We start from the raw sequence: 13,958 nt of genomic DNA, 5'->3' as shown, positions 1-13,958 counted from the left end.
GTAGAAATTATAGACCCAGCACTCGGTGTTGTAAAAAAAAATAAAAATATCGCCGGTTAAATTCTCTGGAAATGTCAGAGAAATCCCATAGAAATCATAGACCGAGCACTCAGTGTTGTAAAAAAAATAAAAATATCGCCGATTAAATTCTCTGGAAATGTCAGAGAAATCCCATAGAAATCCCATAGAAATTATAGACCGAGCACTCGGTGTTGTAAAAAAAAATAAAAATATCGCCGATTAAATTCTCTGGAAATGTCAGAGAAATCCCATAGAAATCCCATAGAAATTATAGACCGAGCACTCAGTGTTGTAAAAAAAAATAAAATTATCGCCGGTTAAATTCTCTGGAAATGTCAGAGAAATCCCATAGAAATCCCGTAGAAATTATAGACCGAGCACTCAGTGTTGTAAAAAAAAATGAAATTATCGCCGGTTAAATTCTCTGAAAATGTCAGAGAAATCCCATAGAAATCCCATAGAAATTATAGACCGAGCACTCGGTGTTGTAAAGAAAAATAAAATTATCGCCGATTAAATTCTCTGGAAATGTCAGAGAAATCCCATAGAAATCCCATAGAAATTATAGACCGAGCACTCGGTGTTGTAAAAAAAAATAAAAATATCGCCGGTTAAATTCTCTGGAAATGTCAGAGAAATCCCATAGAAATCCCATAGAAATTATAGACCGAGCACTCGGTGTTGTAAAAAAAAATAAAAATATCGCCGATTAAATTCTCTGAAAATGTCAGAGAAATCCCATAGAAATCCCATAGAAATTATAGACCGAGCACTCAGTGTTGTAAAAAAAAATAAAAATATCGCCGGTTAAATTCTCTGAAAATGTCAGAGAAATCCCATAGAAATCCCATAGAAATTATAGACCGAGCACTCAGTGTTGTAAAAAAAAATAAAAATATCGCCGGTTAAATTCTCTGAAAATGTCAGAGAAATCCCATAGAAATCCCATAGAAATTATAGACCGAGCACTCGGTGTTGTAAAGAAAAATAAAATTATCGCCAATTAAATTCTCTGAAAATGTCAGAGAAATCCCATAGAAATCCCATAGAAATTATAGACCGAGCACTCAGTGTTGTAAAAAAAAATAAAAATATCGCCGGTTAAATTCTCTGAAAATGTCAGAGAAATCCCATAGAAATCCCATAGAAATTATAGACCGAGCACTCGGTGTTGTAAAGAAAAATAAAATTATCGCCGATTAAATTCTCTGAAAATGTCAGAGAAATCCCATAGAAATCCCATAGAAATTATAGACCGAGCACTCGGTGTTGTAAAGAAAAATAAAATTATCGCCGATTAAATTCTCTGAAAATGTCAGAGAAATCCCATAGAAATCCCATAGAAATTATAGACCGAGCACTCGGTGTTGTAAAGAAAAATAAAATTATCGCCGATTAAATTCTCTGAAAATGTCAGAGAAATCCCATAGAAATCCCGTAGAAATTATAGACCCAGCACTCGGTGTTGTAAAAAAAAATAAAAATATCGCCGGTTAAATTCTCTGGAAATGTCAGAGAAATCCCATAGAAATCATAGACCGAGCACTCAGTGTTGTAAAAAAAATAAAATTATCGCCGATTAAATTCTCTGAAAATGTCAGAGAAATCCCATAGAAATCCCATAGAAATTATAGACCGAGCACTCGGTGTTGTAAAGAAAAATAAAATTATCGCCGATTAAATTCTCTGAAAATGTCAGAGAAATCCCATAGAAATCCCATAGAAATTATAGACCGAGCACTCAGTGTTGTAAAAAAAAATAAAAATATCGCCGGTTAAATTCTCTGAAAATGTCAGAGAAATCCCATAGAAATCCCATAGAAATTATAGACCGAGCACTCGGTGTTGTAAAGAAAAATAAAATTATCGCCGATTAAATTCTCTGAAAATGTCAGAGAAATCCCATAGAAATCCCGTAGAAATTATAGACCCAGCACTCGGTGTTGTAAAAAAAAATAAAAATATCGCCGGTTAAATTCTCTGGAAATGTCAGAGAAATCCCATAGAAATCATAGACCGAGCACTCAGTGTTGTAAAAAAAATAAAATTATCGCCGATTAAATTCTCTGAAAATGTCAGAGAAATCCCATAGAAATTATAGACCGAGCACTCGGTGTTGTAAAGAAAAATAAAATTATCGCCGATTAAATTCTCTGAAAATGTCAGAGAAATCCCATAGAAATCCCATAGAAATTATAGACCGAGCACTCGGTGTTGTAAAAAAAAATAAAAATATCGCCGATTAAATTCTCTGAAAATGTCAGAGAAATCCCATAGAAATCCCATAGAAATTATAGACCGAGCACTCGGTGTTGTAAAGAAAAATAAAATTATCGCCGATTAAATTCTCTGAAAATGTCAGAGAAATCCCATAGAAATCCCATAGAAATTATAGACCGAGCACTCGGTGTTGTAAAAAAAAATAAAAATATCGCCGGTTAAATTCTCTGGAAATGTCAGAGAAATCCCATAGAAATCCCATAGAAATTATAGACCGAGCACTCGGTGTTGTAAAGAAAAATAAAATTATCGCCGATTAAATTCTCTGAAAATGTCAGAGAAATCCCATAGAAATCCCATAGAAATTATAGACCGAGCACTCGGTGTTGTAAAGAAAAATAAAATTATCGCCGATTAAATTCTCTGAAAATGTCAGAGAAATCCCATAGAAATCCCATAGAAATTATAGACCGAGCACTCGGTGTTGTAAAAAAAAATAAAAATATCGCCGGTTAAATTCTCTGGAAATGTCAGAGAAATCCCATAGAAATCCCATAGAAATTATAGACCGAGCTCTCGGTGTTGTAAAAAAAAATAAAATTATCGCCGGTTAAATTCTCTGGAAATGTCAGAGAAATCCCATAGAAATCCCATAGAAATTATAGACCGTGCACTCGATGTTGTAAAAAAAAATAAACTTATCGCCGGTTAAATTCTCTGGAAATGTCAGAGAAATCCTATAGAAATCCCATAAAAATTATAGACCGAGCACTCGGTGTTGTAAAAAAAAATAAAATCGGGACCACTCGAAAAAAAATTTTTTTTTCGTTTTCCTTCAAGTTAATTGTTTTTTAAGTGGTCCATTTTACCCCACATATTACATATTGGTCTGAAATATGGTAAAAACATTATAGAGGTCATAACTTGACGGAAAATAAAAAAAAATTTTTTACCTAATTTTTGAGGGGGAAAATTTGTGTCCCAGGCCCCCTATTTACCGAAGATTCGGTAAAGTTTCGAAACTATTCAACTCTTTCGAACTATTCGAACCTCTCGAACTATTCGAACCTTTCGAACTATTCGAATAATTCGAAGTTTCGAGTATTCGCACACCCCTAAAAAATACCCAATTTTGAATGATTTTTAAATAAAAAAGAATAAAAAATTAAACAAAACGAATCTGTTTTTATTCTTTCCGTATTTTTTTTTGTTTTCGATCCAAGTTTACTTCAAATTGTAGGGTAAATTTTATCGAAAAATTTTCTCCGTGTAGTTATTATAAAAAGATGGAGTTAATCTAATACTTGAAACGGGGATTTATAAAAGAAAATTTCGTATATACTTCAGATATCTGAAGTGGATACAGTTAAAATATGAATTGAGCCTATTTCTTTACAATAAGGAAGAGATTTGAAATTTTTCAAAATATCATCACCTCGGCATCCTTGAAAATGCAAAAGTCAGGTTGCTTCAAATTAATTGCTTCCAGGTCTGAATTAAAAATGTTTGGAAAATACGGTTTTTAGAAGACCACAAGTCGTTGGGATAAAAAACGCGAAGACAAAAAAAATTCGAAATTTCTGATAAAATCAGTACTCTCAAAATAATTGAAATTTCAAAAAGAGATTTTCTTTATTACGTCACTCGAGTATTCAGCAACAAATTTGGTAAGTGGTTCGCAAGTCTAGAGTAGATAGTTTGGAAAATATAAATTTTTTAAGTCCACGGTTCTTAAAATTAAAAAAAAAATCATAAATTTCAAAGTAAATAAAATTCGGAAATGAGTTTTGTTCTTTATTTTGTAAATTGGGTATTTAGCAAAAAATCTTTTAAATAATTCGAAAGCTAAAAAGGACAATATGAGACGTATAAATTTTTTAAGTCTCCCGAGTCGAAATTTAAATCGTAGATCATCGAACGTACTCGACGTTGAAAACGTAAATTATACCTTTGAAAACGTAAATAGCTGTAAAAACGTATTTTAGACGCAGTTGACGTACGAAAACGTAAATAAGACTTGCGTAATCGTAGATACAACCTTTCAAAACTGCAATTTAAAAAACTAAACTATATCGGAAACACTTCATTGTCAACAAAAAAAAACATGCCTAGCAGTCAGAAGAAGAGAAATAGAAATTTCAACTTTTGGGTCATACAGACTACCTACACTCAGATAATTAAGTACTTGTGTTTATTATGCTAAATTTTTAACTCTAATCATCTACCCTCTAAACCTGAAATAGTGAATTATCACTTATTCACAGTGTATATTCACTATTTGCCACAGCTAAACTCGGCCACTTGGAATTAGTGCATATACACTTATATACCCAGTGAAATGATGCACTTATGAAAACATTGAAATTCACTGTAGTAAATAGTTCTAATGATAATTACTTATTAATGAGTAATGTTTTAAATCTACTGTGTAAAAAGTAAAATTTTCACTATTCATACGTAAAATTCACTTTTTTCCAGTGAATTAGTTGATCACTGGAAAAAACAATGAAAATTTAACTATTTCAAGTTTAGAGAGTAGAATGATTGGAACGTTTTTCAATGCAAAAATAGTGTTATAGTATTTTTTAATAGGATCAATAATTATTGGATGATAATTTCTGCAATAAATTTCGTAACAGTTACTATCAGGATGGTAACATTTATAATTTCTGATGATAACTGTTATCATCTAGATTATAAATATAACTATTTAGAATAATAATACTAATTAACTCTAGTTAACATACAGGATCGTAAAAATTATCATAAATATAGTGAATATTACAATCTAGATGAATTATACAATCATCTAGATAATATTCAATACTATCTGATTGATGGTAGAAATTATTTACCATAACTAGACAGTAACTCCTATTATTTAATTTTCTGAGTACATGGTTGTAATTTAAGGGAAATTAACAGAACTGAAACCTACGCAGTTAGAAAAAGTAGAGGGTCGAAATTTAAGGAAATCAAGAACAAAAGTCAGTTGATCAGTTGACCCTGCACGGAGAAAAATGTTGGTTCAAAACCTACTAATTTTTATTATGCTGTCGACGAAACTTGAAACAGTAAGGGAAGCATCTACAAAATTATTATGCTCATACGAAAAATTATTATGCTGTATCATAATACTTACTACGCGCGAGACACTTATCGATAAGATTTAATAAAAATTACTTCCATACATTATAATAATTGTGATGCGGCATAATAATTTTTCATACACGGAGAAAAAAATCTGGTAATATTCGTTAATTTTCAAATAAAAATTACTATTTCGCCGAGGCAAACTTGAAACGGTCCAATAATGTGGAAATTTTCCTTTTGAATGAGTAAAAATTATAATCGCTTAATCCTATGAATTACTAAATTATAAGTAAAATTACTTTCAGTTTTAGAGTACAAAACTAAAGCATTCAATAAAATTTACCATTTGATTTAGTAAAAAATCTATCTTAGAATAAAACTTTCACTGAGACTGCTATTGAATTTTTACTAATCCAGATAGTAAAAATTGTCTCCTTGTGTGTAATAATAAATTTTTTTTCCAACATATATATATATATATACATACAGTCGGAATTTATCTGTATATATATTTATGTATATATCTCAATACCAATTTAAAATCCACCATCTTTTTTTTTTTTTACCACTGTGGGATTCGAACCTACGCCTTCCGAATATTCCAGTTTAAGTGCAAGCATGCTAACCACTCGGCTACAGGTACCCTTCCAATATCTCAAAGTATATGCCAAATATAAATAAAATACAATGACCTCTATATTATATCTTACGCATTAAAAGTCACAATGGCAAATAGTAATTTTTACCCGCTAAGTAGCAATTCACGTTATCGATGTTTTAAAAACTGCAATACTTTAACAAAATTTATTTGATATTATAATTTTTAGAATACCTGAGTTCTTTTTACAATGTTTTCAGTAATAGTTTTAAAATGTTATAAAATAAAATTAATAATCTTACAAATTGTAATAATCGGGATATAAATGAATAATTTTTGCGAAATTCATGTAAACATAACTTGAGTCATGAGTGACTTTTCTGTTGTTTCCAAATGAAAATCACTATCTACTCTATACTAATATTTTTTATTTTATCTACTGAATTTTATGGAATAGATAAAAAGAAATATAAGTTTTATAGTAATTTATTTTTAATGAATTGTAATATTCAATTTATACACTTACAAATGTTTTTAACGAAGAATTGTAATATTATCAAAGAGATTTTTGAATATTGTTATTTCCAGAACGATCGTTGTAAAATAATTATGGATTATTACCATTCTTTATTCAATTTTTGCTAATCTGTATTATAACTTTTACAAATCGTAAAATTTACAATACTGATTGTAAGAATCAACAAAAAAATGTAATTTTCCATTGATAATAGTAATTTTTGGTTTGGGATTGTAAATTTCTCTTAGGAAAGTAATTTTTATTTGACGACTATAATTATTAGCTAATTTTGAGCTGCGCTTTTTTCCGTGTACTGTTGTATGCCATGATTTTCGGAAAAAAAAAAAAAAAAAAAAAAAACGTTTTAAACCATTTTTAACTTTCCATAAGTTTTTTTAGTCTTTGTGGCGTCGTCGTGATAAATATCGCAGAATAGAAAAAATCAATCAATTATTTTTAAAAATTATGTCCCAATGTATTCAAAATTTCTAAATGGTTTTTAAAATTTTTTTTTTTTTTTTTTTTTTTTTTTTCAGTATCGATTTTTAATTTACGATACTGAATTTAGCCGACATCCGATAATTTTCGGAGTTTTGAGAAACGATAAATTATAAAAGAAATAAATATTCTAAATGATTGCACCTATAGTTTTTTAATTTTCTGCGTGAGTATATTTTTATTAATTTTATTTTTGTTTTAAATTCAATTGTGGAAAAAAAAACTCTAAAAATCGTGAACGGTTTTCTAACTCCAGGATCATCATTAATTTTGGTTTACGTTTTAGTTTGAATATTAACCCTTTAGTGTCTGACCTTGAAACCCCACTTTCCGGTCTGGCAGAGCTCGATAGAATGAGAAAGAGCGCGAAACAAATGTGACAGGGCCGTATTATAAGAGAAAAAATTTCACCTAAGCGGGAATTAAAAATTATTTTATTTATTTTTTTTTAATTTATTAAATAATAAATATTGAAGGACTTAAATTCAAAGTATGAACAATATTTGGTTTCATTATAAATATAATTAAACAATATTGCAATTACCTAGCAATGTATAAAATTTTTTTAATTTTTCCTCACGTCAACAATACTAACTACGGCACTGTTGATGAACGCAACGCGAGATTCAAACGAGATGAAGGGTACTCACAGGCACACTACTACGTCACATGTCACTCATACTGTACATGCTCACGGGACTCTACGATTCGCGCTCTCCCCACTAGTCTCACACGGAGACGTTTCGAGATCCTCTGACCTCTGACTCTAAAGGGTTAACCCTTCAGCACCCGCGTTAGAGCAACGTAAAACATTACCCGCGTGATGAGAAAAAGTCTCACGCTTTGGCACATCATAAATTTTGAGTTAAATAAAACAAAAATATTATACACTTTCCCAGTAATGACGTCATTATAATTTATTTGAATATTTCGCTTGTTTTTATTTTTAAATTTTCTAGTATGTACTTGTTTTTTATTTTTTAACTTTGTAAGTAATGACAGATGTAACGGCTAAAAAAAATGGCGATGATTGCCGAAAAGATTCGGAACTGTCCGAACTGAGCCGAACCGTATTAATTTTTACGCTTTTTAAAATAAATCTTTTAAAAATATTTTTCATGTTCGAAATAATTTTTAAATTTAAAAATCATAAAAAGCATACAATTTTATTAAGATAGAAAAAATTTCACTAGGTTATTCCATTTCAAATTACTCAGAAAAAAATATTTGAAGTCAGGTGTGAGAAAAAAACTCATAGCGCGGGTGATGAAGGTTTAATACGATGATACAGCGACGAACGACTTTTGCACGCCTCATAAGCGAAGCGTTGAGGTAGTGCTCTACTCTCAACACGTCATCTGATGATTACTCGACTTTTGAAAACTGGGGTGAAAACAATAACTTCCCAATTTTTCGAAAATCGTCGATTTTCTTAGCGGGAAGTTAAAAAAAAATATATAAAAATTTTTAACTTACGTGATTTTGCTGTGCCATCTTCCGAGTTGAATTTAATATCTTCTGTTGGCGTCGTTTTTATCCCAAAGGTACAATTAAATTGTTAATAATTAAAATTCTAATCCTATTAATTAATAATAATTAAGTAATAAACTACTGTAAATTTAAATCTACTTATAATTAAGCTATCTAAGTTAATTTAATTAATAAATAAAATTAAAAATATTGTAATGGCAAATGAACGCTCGAATATTTGTAGATGAAACACAGTGCTCTAGTACGAATGCTGAGTATCGTCTGAGCCTGTACTAAGCATCTTCTAGGATAGTCGAGTCAACCGGAAGTATGTTCAGGATGTATCACTACGCCGAGAGTTTTACTCCCGGTTATTTTTAATTTCCCTTGTAAAGTTGCCACCAGCAATTATCAATATACAATTTTAATTACAGTTTTATTAATTTAGCTGTTTCTATGTCAGTCATTCAAATCGTCGCTTGAAAAATTCAAATTTTTTTTCTATTGTTATTTTATGAGAATAACTGCAACCATTTTGGTGATTAGTATTTAAACATGGTCACATGACAGTACCAAGGTTCTATTTTACTTTAGATATGTCCAAATTGACGACTAAAGTAAATGATCGAGCTTGGAAATACTATTTTTTAAGTTTCCAATAATATTTTTAACTTATATTTTTTATTGCGATTATAAGATTTAGTGAATTTTCCCCAGTTATTTAAAAAGTTAAGTAATTAAATTTGAATTTTTTTTTTTCTAAATACTTTTCATGACAATAAATGCCACCTATATCTGATTAGTCGAACTAAAAAATTGTTTCTTAATTTTGTTTTTAATTAATTAATTCGGTTAAATCTTCAGCTTTTTAATGAAATATTATAATTTTTGTTTGAAAAATATATTTCCAATCATTTTGTTATCACGCTACTTAATAAGTTTTACTTCAACCTGTGTTTTCATAAGTTATCGAAGATGTAGGTTATGCTTCATAATAATACGTAGCCTCTGTAGCCAAAGCATTAGTGACATTTGTTATTGTTTATCGTTTTAATTTTTAGTGCTTTCGACTAATAAATAAATTAAATACTTATAGGTAAAAATTTATAAAAATCCGTTTTAAAAATTTTTTTGTGAATAATTAAAAAAATGATCCTGTAGTTAGCCGACGTCTAATAATTTTTGGATTTTTTGTTTAATGATAAATTATGAAAAAAGAAATATTTAAAAAAATTACAGCTATAGTTTTTTTTATTTTCTACATGTACATTTTTTTGTAATTGATTTGTCGAAAAAAAATTCCGAAAATTGTTAATTGTCTGTTAACTTCAGGATCATTTCAAAAACAGGTTTTTTAAATTTCTATTATTTATTCAAAGCTAACATGTCATATTTCTAATGGGATCTTTTGCTCAACTGTTTATTTTTTTAATCTCAAAAGTTCAATATCTTTAGTATAAAAATTTTATTTTTATTTTTCAATTTAATTATTTGAGTAACGATTTCATCTGCAATTAAACATTTTCTGTATCATTTCGTTTTTTTTTCACAGATTTAACAAAAACAATGGCAGCCATAGTAAATATATAAACAAACAAACTCATTAATGCCCAGTCAATTATTCAAAATGAAATCCAGTGGACTCAATTGTTTGAAATTAAATTCTATAAAATTGAAACAGCATTTATTTTATAATGTCTTACGTTCAGCATCAACTGGACTGGGATTATGGGTAATTTAATAAAATAGATTTTATTGTAATTAACAGATACCAATAAATGTATATATATTTATAGGATTTAAATATGGACAATGAAATGCGTCATAAAATAGAAGATCATTGGAAAGATAAAATTTGGTCAAATAAAATCAAGGACAATGACAGCGATAAAGAAAAATTCTACGTCCTGTCAATGTTTCCATATCCATCAGGATCACTTCACATGGGACATGTGCGCGTTTATAGTATAAGTGATGCAGTATCACGGTTTCATAAAATGAAAGGTAAGAATGTAATCCACCCAATGGGTTGGGATGCATTCGGATTACCAGCAGAAAATGCAGCAATTGAACGTAATGTTGATCCCAAAGAATGGACTGACAGTAACATAAAAAATATGAAACAACAATTAAATATTCTTGGCTGTGATTTCGATTGGGAACGTGAGTTCGCAACTTGCAATCCAAATTATTATCGCTGGACCCAGGAATTATTTCTAAAACTCTACGATTGTGGATTAGCGTATCAGAAAAAAGCATTCGTCAACTGGGATCCTGTTGACAAAACAGTTCTGGCTGATGAGCAGGTTGATCATGATGGAAAGTCATGGAGATCTGGTGCTAAAGTTGAGAAAAAGTTATTGAGACAGTGGTTCATACGGACCACAGCCTTTGCCAAGTCACTTTTTGATGGTCTAGATGACCCGATGCTCAAAGAATGGCGGGATATTATTAAAATACAGAAGCACTGGATTGGTGACTGCAATGGGACATCAATGGATTTTAAATTAGTATGTGATTTACCTGATGATCATGATAAACCTGATACTTTCAACATATGGACAGACAAACCAGAATTTATTGAACATGCGAAATTTATTGCCGTTTCACGTGATAATTTTCTAGCTAAATCACAAATTCATAATTTTACAGGCATAACAACAAAATATCTCAATGCTAAAGTTATTAATCCATTTAATAATGAAGAATTGCCTATTTATTATACAAATACCATGAAATTTTCAAAGCTACGTGATAATCATGTTGGTATTCCAGGTTGTTCTCCAGCTGACGCTGAATTTTGTACAGATAATGGAATTACTTTTGATGAAATCGAGGAATTAAGTGATGAAGAAATAGAGAATAGGCGTAAAATTGTCATGGAAAGAGCGAAAGAATTAAAAATTGGTGGTTATTTGGTCAGTGCGACACTGAGAGATTGGTTGATATCACGGCAAAGATACTGGGGCGCACCGATTCCTATAATTAATTGTGATAAATGCGGTAGTGTTCCAGTACCACGCGATCAATTGCCAGTTATTTTACCAGAAAAATCATCAAACTCAGATTCGGGTATTCCGAATTTAAGACAAGCAACTGATTGGCTAAAAACATCTTGTCCTAAATGTGGTGGTGATGCCACCAGAGAAGCTGACACAATGGACACTTTTGTCGATAGCTCATGGTATTTTATGAGATTTATTGATCCAAATAATGACAATGATGTGTTTTCACATGACAAAGCTATGAAATATCTTCCAGTTGATTTGTATATCGGCGGCAAAGAACACGCGGCATTGCATTTATATTACGCGAGATTTATGAATCATTTTCTATTTACTCAGGGTCTTTTGCCAACACGTGAACCTTTTAAACAATTATTGGTACAGGGAATGATTATGGGTAAAAGTTATCGCATTAAAGGTAGTGGTAAATATTTAAAAGAAAATCAAGTTGAAAAAGAGGGAAATAATTTTATTGAAAAAGATTCAAAACTTCCGGTTGTTGTTGCTTGGGAAAAAATGTCAAAGTCTAAGTACAATGGTGTTGATCCTATGGAAATGTTTAATGAATATGGATCAGATGCCACAAGATTAATTATTCTTGCTGATGTTGCACCAACGTCTAGCAGAAATTGGTCCAATCAAAGTAAGAAATATATTTTTTTTTACAAATTTAATTCAGTTATTTATTAATTCATTAATTTTTTTAGCATTTCCGGGTATTTTTAATTGGCAACAACGATTGTGGTTATCAATAAGACAATTGTTGATAAGCCGTAAGGGTGTTGACGTAGAAGAAATAAAAAATACGACACCAGATACTGAAAAATTTATAGCAGACAATGAGTATTTGTTTAATAGTAGAAATTATTATATAAAAGGTGTTACGTTTAATATAATTGGATCACAACAACTCAGTGTCGGTATTTCTAAAATGCAAGGCCTGACAAATAGTTTAAGAAAAGTATCGTTGAAATGTTTGACTCACAGTCCAGAGTACGAACGCACATTGGCTGCGCAAATAGTAATGCTCGCACCTTTAGCTCCAAGATTTGCATCCGAATTATGGAGTGGATTTTGTTCTGCTCCCTATCATTTAGTTAATGATGATTTATTTATACAGAGAGACAAAGATGTTCTTGAACAAAAGTGGCCAGAAGTTGACAGCCATTATGAATTAGATCTTGATGTTATTGTAAGTTTATTTTATTTCAATTATTATTCAGTTTATTAATTGATTATGTATTTATTTATAGGTAAATGGAGCTCATATTGATACTCTTAAAATTCCTAAATATAATATTGAAAAAATGTCAGGAGAGAATGCAGCAGAATTAGCATTAAAATCTGAGGCCGCTAAAAAATATATAAAAGATCGTACAATTATTGGATTTAAATATCAATGGGATCCAGATTGTGATGGGAAAATTCAATTCCAAGTATCATTGAAGCCTTCAAATCTAAAAATTAAAAATACCATGTAACTACATGCATATATTTTGATAAGTTTATTATTTGTACAGTTTGTTTCAAAATATATATATTTCAATAAGTTTACCCAATGGGCACGGGATATTCTTGGCCATTATGTCTTGTAGAATTTAAATTTTCTATATATTTTTTTGGTAAATCATGTTCTTGCGCACCTTTGATTATTGTTTTTCTATTTATAAAAAAAAGACATCAATTTACTTAAGGGCATTCTCAGACAATGTCCTCCACTTTTTAAAAATATGCAATAATTTTTAAAATTTTATCAATTAATTAAAATAAATTAATTACAGCTTACGACAGTAGATAGTAATTTAAAATTTTTTGAAAGCAGGGGAGAGACACTGTCTGAGAATGATCTTAATATTAAAAAAAAATGTATGATAGATATTTACAAATAAATGAGAGAAGGTCTGCGATGATCAGGTAATTTATCCAAAGGTACATTATCTTCAGGATCAACGGTCATTTTATAAGTACGACAGCTAAATATTTTTCCATCAACTGTCGTAACATTAACTGTCAATGGCTTATAAATACCAGCAAGTACATCTTCTTGTCTGTCTAAATGCTTAATGTCACTGACATTTAATTCCCACATGACTCCCCATATATGTGAGCCCAATGTTTCTACGATAGTTGCCGGTGATGCTTTCCAAACTGGAGTATGTCCACAAAAATCTAATCTATAATCCTGATAAATATTTATTTTATAATTCATTTACTTTAATATCAAGTGAATAAATAAATGAACTTATACTTGTAAGCAAGCAATATCTCTATACCGCGCAGTTGGATTAGCGACAAGTAATCGCGATGACAGCATATTGCTACCATAAGCAAAATATAAAAAGGTTTCCATCATAATCATTGACGCGTTCATACTGACAATTTATAATTTATATTACTGGAGATAGTAATTTACTTATTATCATTTATACTTCATTTTGTTTTGTTTCGACCTTTTTTTTTTATCATTAAATCATTTATTTATAAGATGATAAATTACATTTATTTAGACGATGTGGTTGTTATTAATTTATTTATT

The 13,958-nt window shown here is 30.0% G+C and overlaps 2 protein-coding genes across 4 annotated transcripts; one reads left to right on the top strand and one right to left on the bottom strand.

Annotated features, from left to right (window-relative positions):
* Positions 1–8,352: 8,352 nt before the first annotated feature.
* Positions 8,353–13,082, top strand: LOC130665868 (probable leucine--tRNA ligase, mitochondrial). Of its 3 annotated transcripts, none has more exons than XM_057466490.1 (5): positions 8,353–8,491; positions 9,970–10,149; positions 10,214–12,065; positions 12,130–12,614; positions 12,676–13,082. In XM_057466490.1, the coding sequence occupies exons 2-5, from the start codon at positions 10,024–10,026 to the stop codon at positions 12,901–12,903; spliced, it is 2,691 nt and encodes an 896-aa protein (XP_057322473.1). In that variant the 5' UTR covers positions 8,353–8,491; positions 9,970–10,023; the 3' UTR covers positions 12,904–13,082. The 3 variants fall into 3 exon arrangements, with proteins under 3 accessions (XP_057322473.1, XP_057322472.1, XP_057322471.1); XM_057466489.1 differs by lacking the exon at positions 8,353–8,491 and adding an exon at positions 9,225–9,394; XM_057466488.1 differs by lacking the exon at positions 8,353–8,491 and adding an exon at positions 9,225–9,513.
* LOC130665872 (gamma-glutamylcyclotransferase-like) lies at positions 12,741–13,951 on the bottom strand. Its single transcript, XM_057466494.1, has 4 exons — positions 13,671–13,951; positions 13,306–13,604; positions 12,978–13,082; positions 12,741–12,879 (listed from the first exon to the last, which is right to left on the bottom strand). The coding sequence occupies exons 1-4, from the start codon at positions 13,791–13,793 to the stop codon at positions 12,849–12,851; spliced, it is 558 nt and encodes a 185-aa protein (XP_057322477.1). The 5' UTR covers positions 13,794–13,951; the 3' UTR covers positions 12,741–12,848.
* Positions 13,952–13,958: the final 7 nt, after the last annotated feature.

This window comes from Microplitis mediator, chromosome 3 (genome assembly GCF_029852145.1).
Source record: "Microplitis mediator isolate UGA2020A chromosome 3, iyMicMedi2.1, whole genome shotgun sequence".
NCBI classification, from domain to species: domain Eukaryota; kingdom Metazoa; phylum Arthropoda; class Insecta; order Hymenoptera; family Braconidae; genus Microplitis; species Microplitis mediator.
Note: the sequence above shows the minus strand (reverse complement) of the source record. Positions and strands in the feature narration are given on the sequence as shown.

Bases quoted from the DNA above. Each gene is read 5' to 3' on its own strand.
- LOC130665868 (XM_057466490.1), top strand. From the start codon at position 10,024: ATGCCCAGTCAATTATTCAAAATGAAATCCAGTGGACTCAATTGTTTG. The intron at 10,150-10,213 runs GTAATTTAATAA...ATATATTTATAG, and splicing joins CAACTGGACTGGGATTATGG to GATTTAAATATGGACAATGA. The intron at 12,615-12,675 runs GTAAGTTTATTT...ATTTATTTATAG, and splicing joins AATTAGATCTTGATGTTATT to GTAAATGGAGCTCATATTGA.
- LOC130665872 (XM_057466494.1), bottom strand. From the start codon at position 13,793: ATGAACGCGTCAATGATTATGATGGAAACCTTTTTATATTTTGCTTAT. The intron at 13,083-13,305 runs GTAAATATCTAT...TTTTATAAATAG, and splicing joins AGACCTTCTCTCATTTATTT to AAAAACAATAATCAAAGGTG. The intron at 12,880-12,977 runs GTAAACTTATTG...TTTAATTTTTAG, and splicing joins GAATATCCCGTGCCCATTGG to ATTTGAAGGCTTCAATGATA.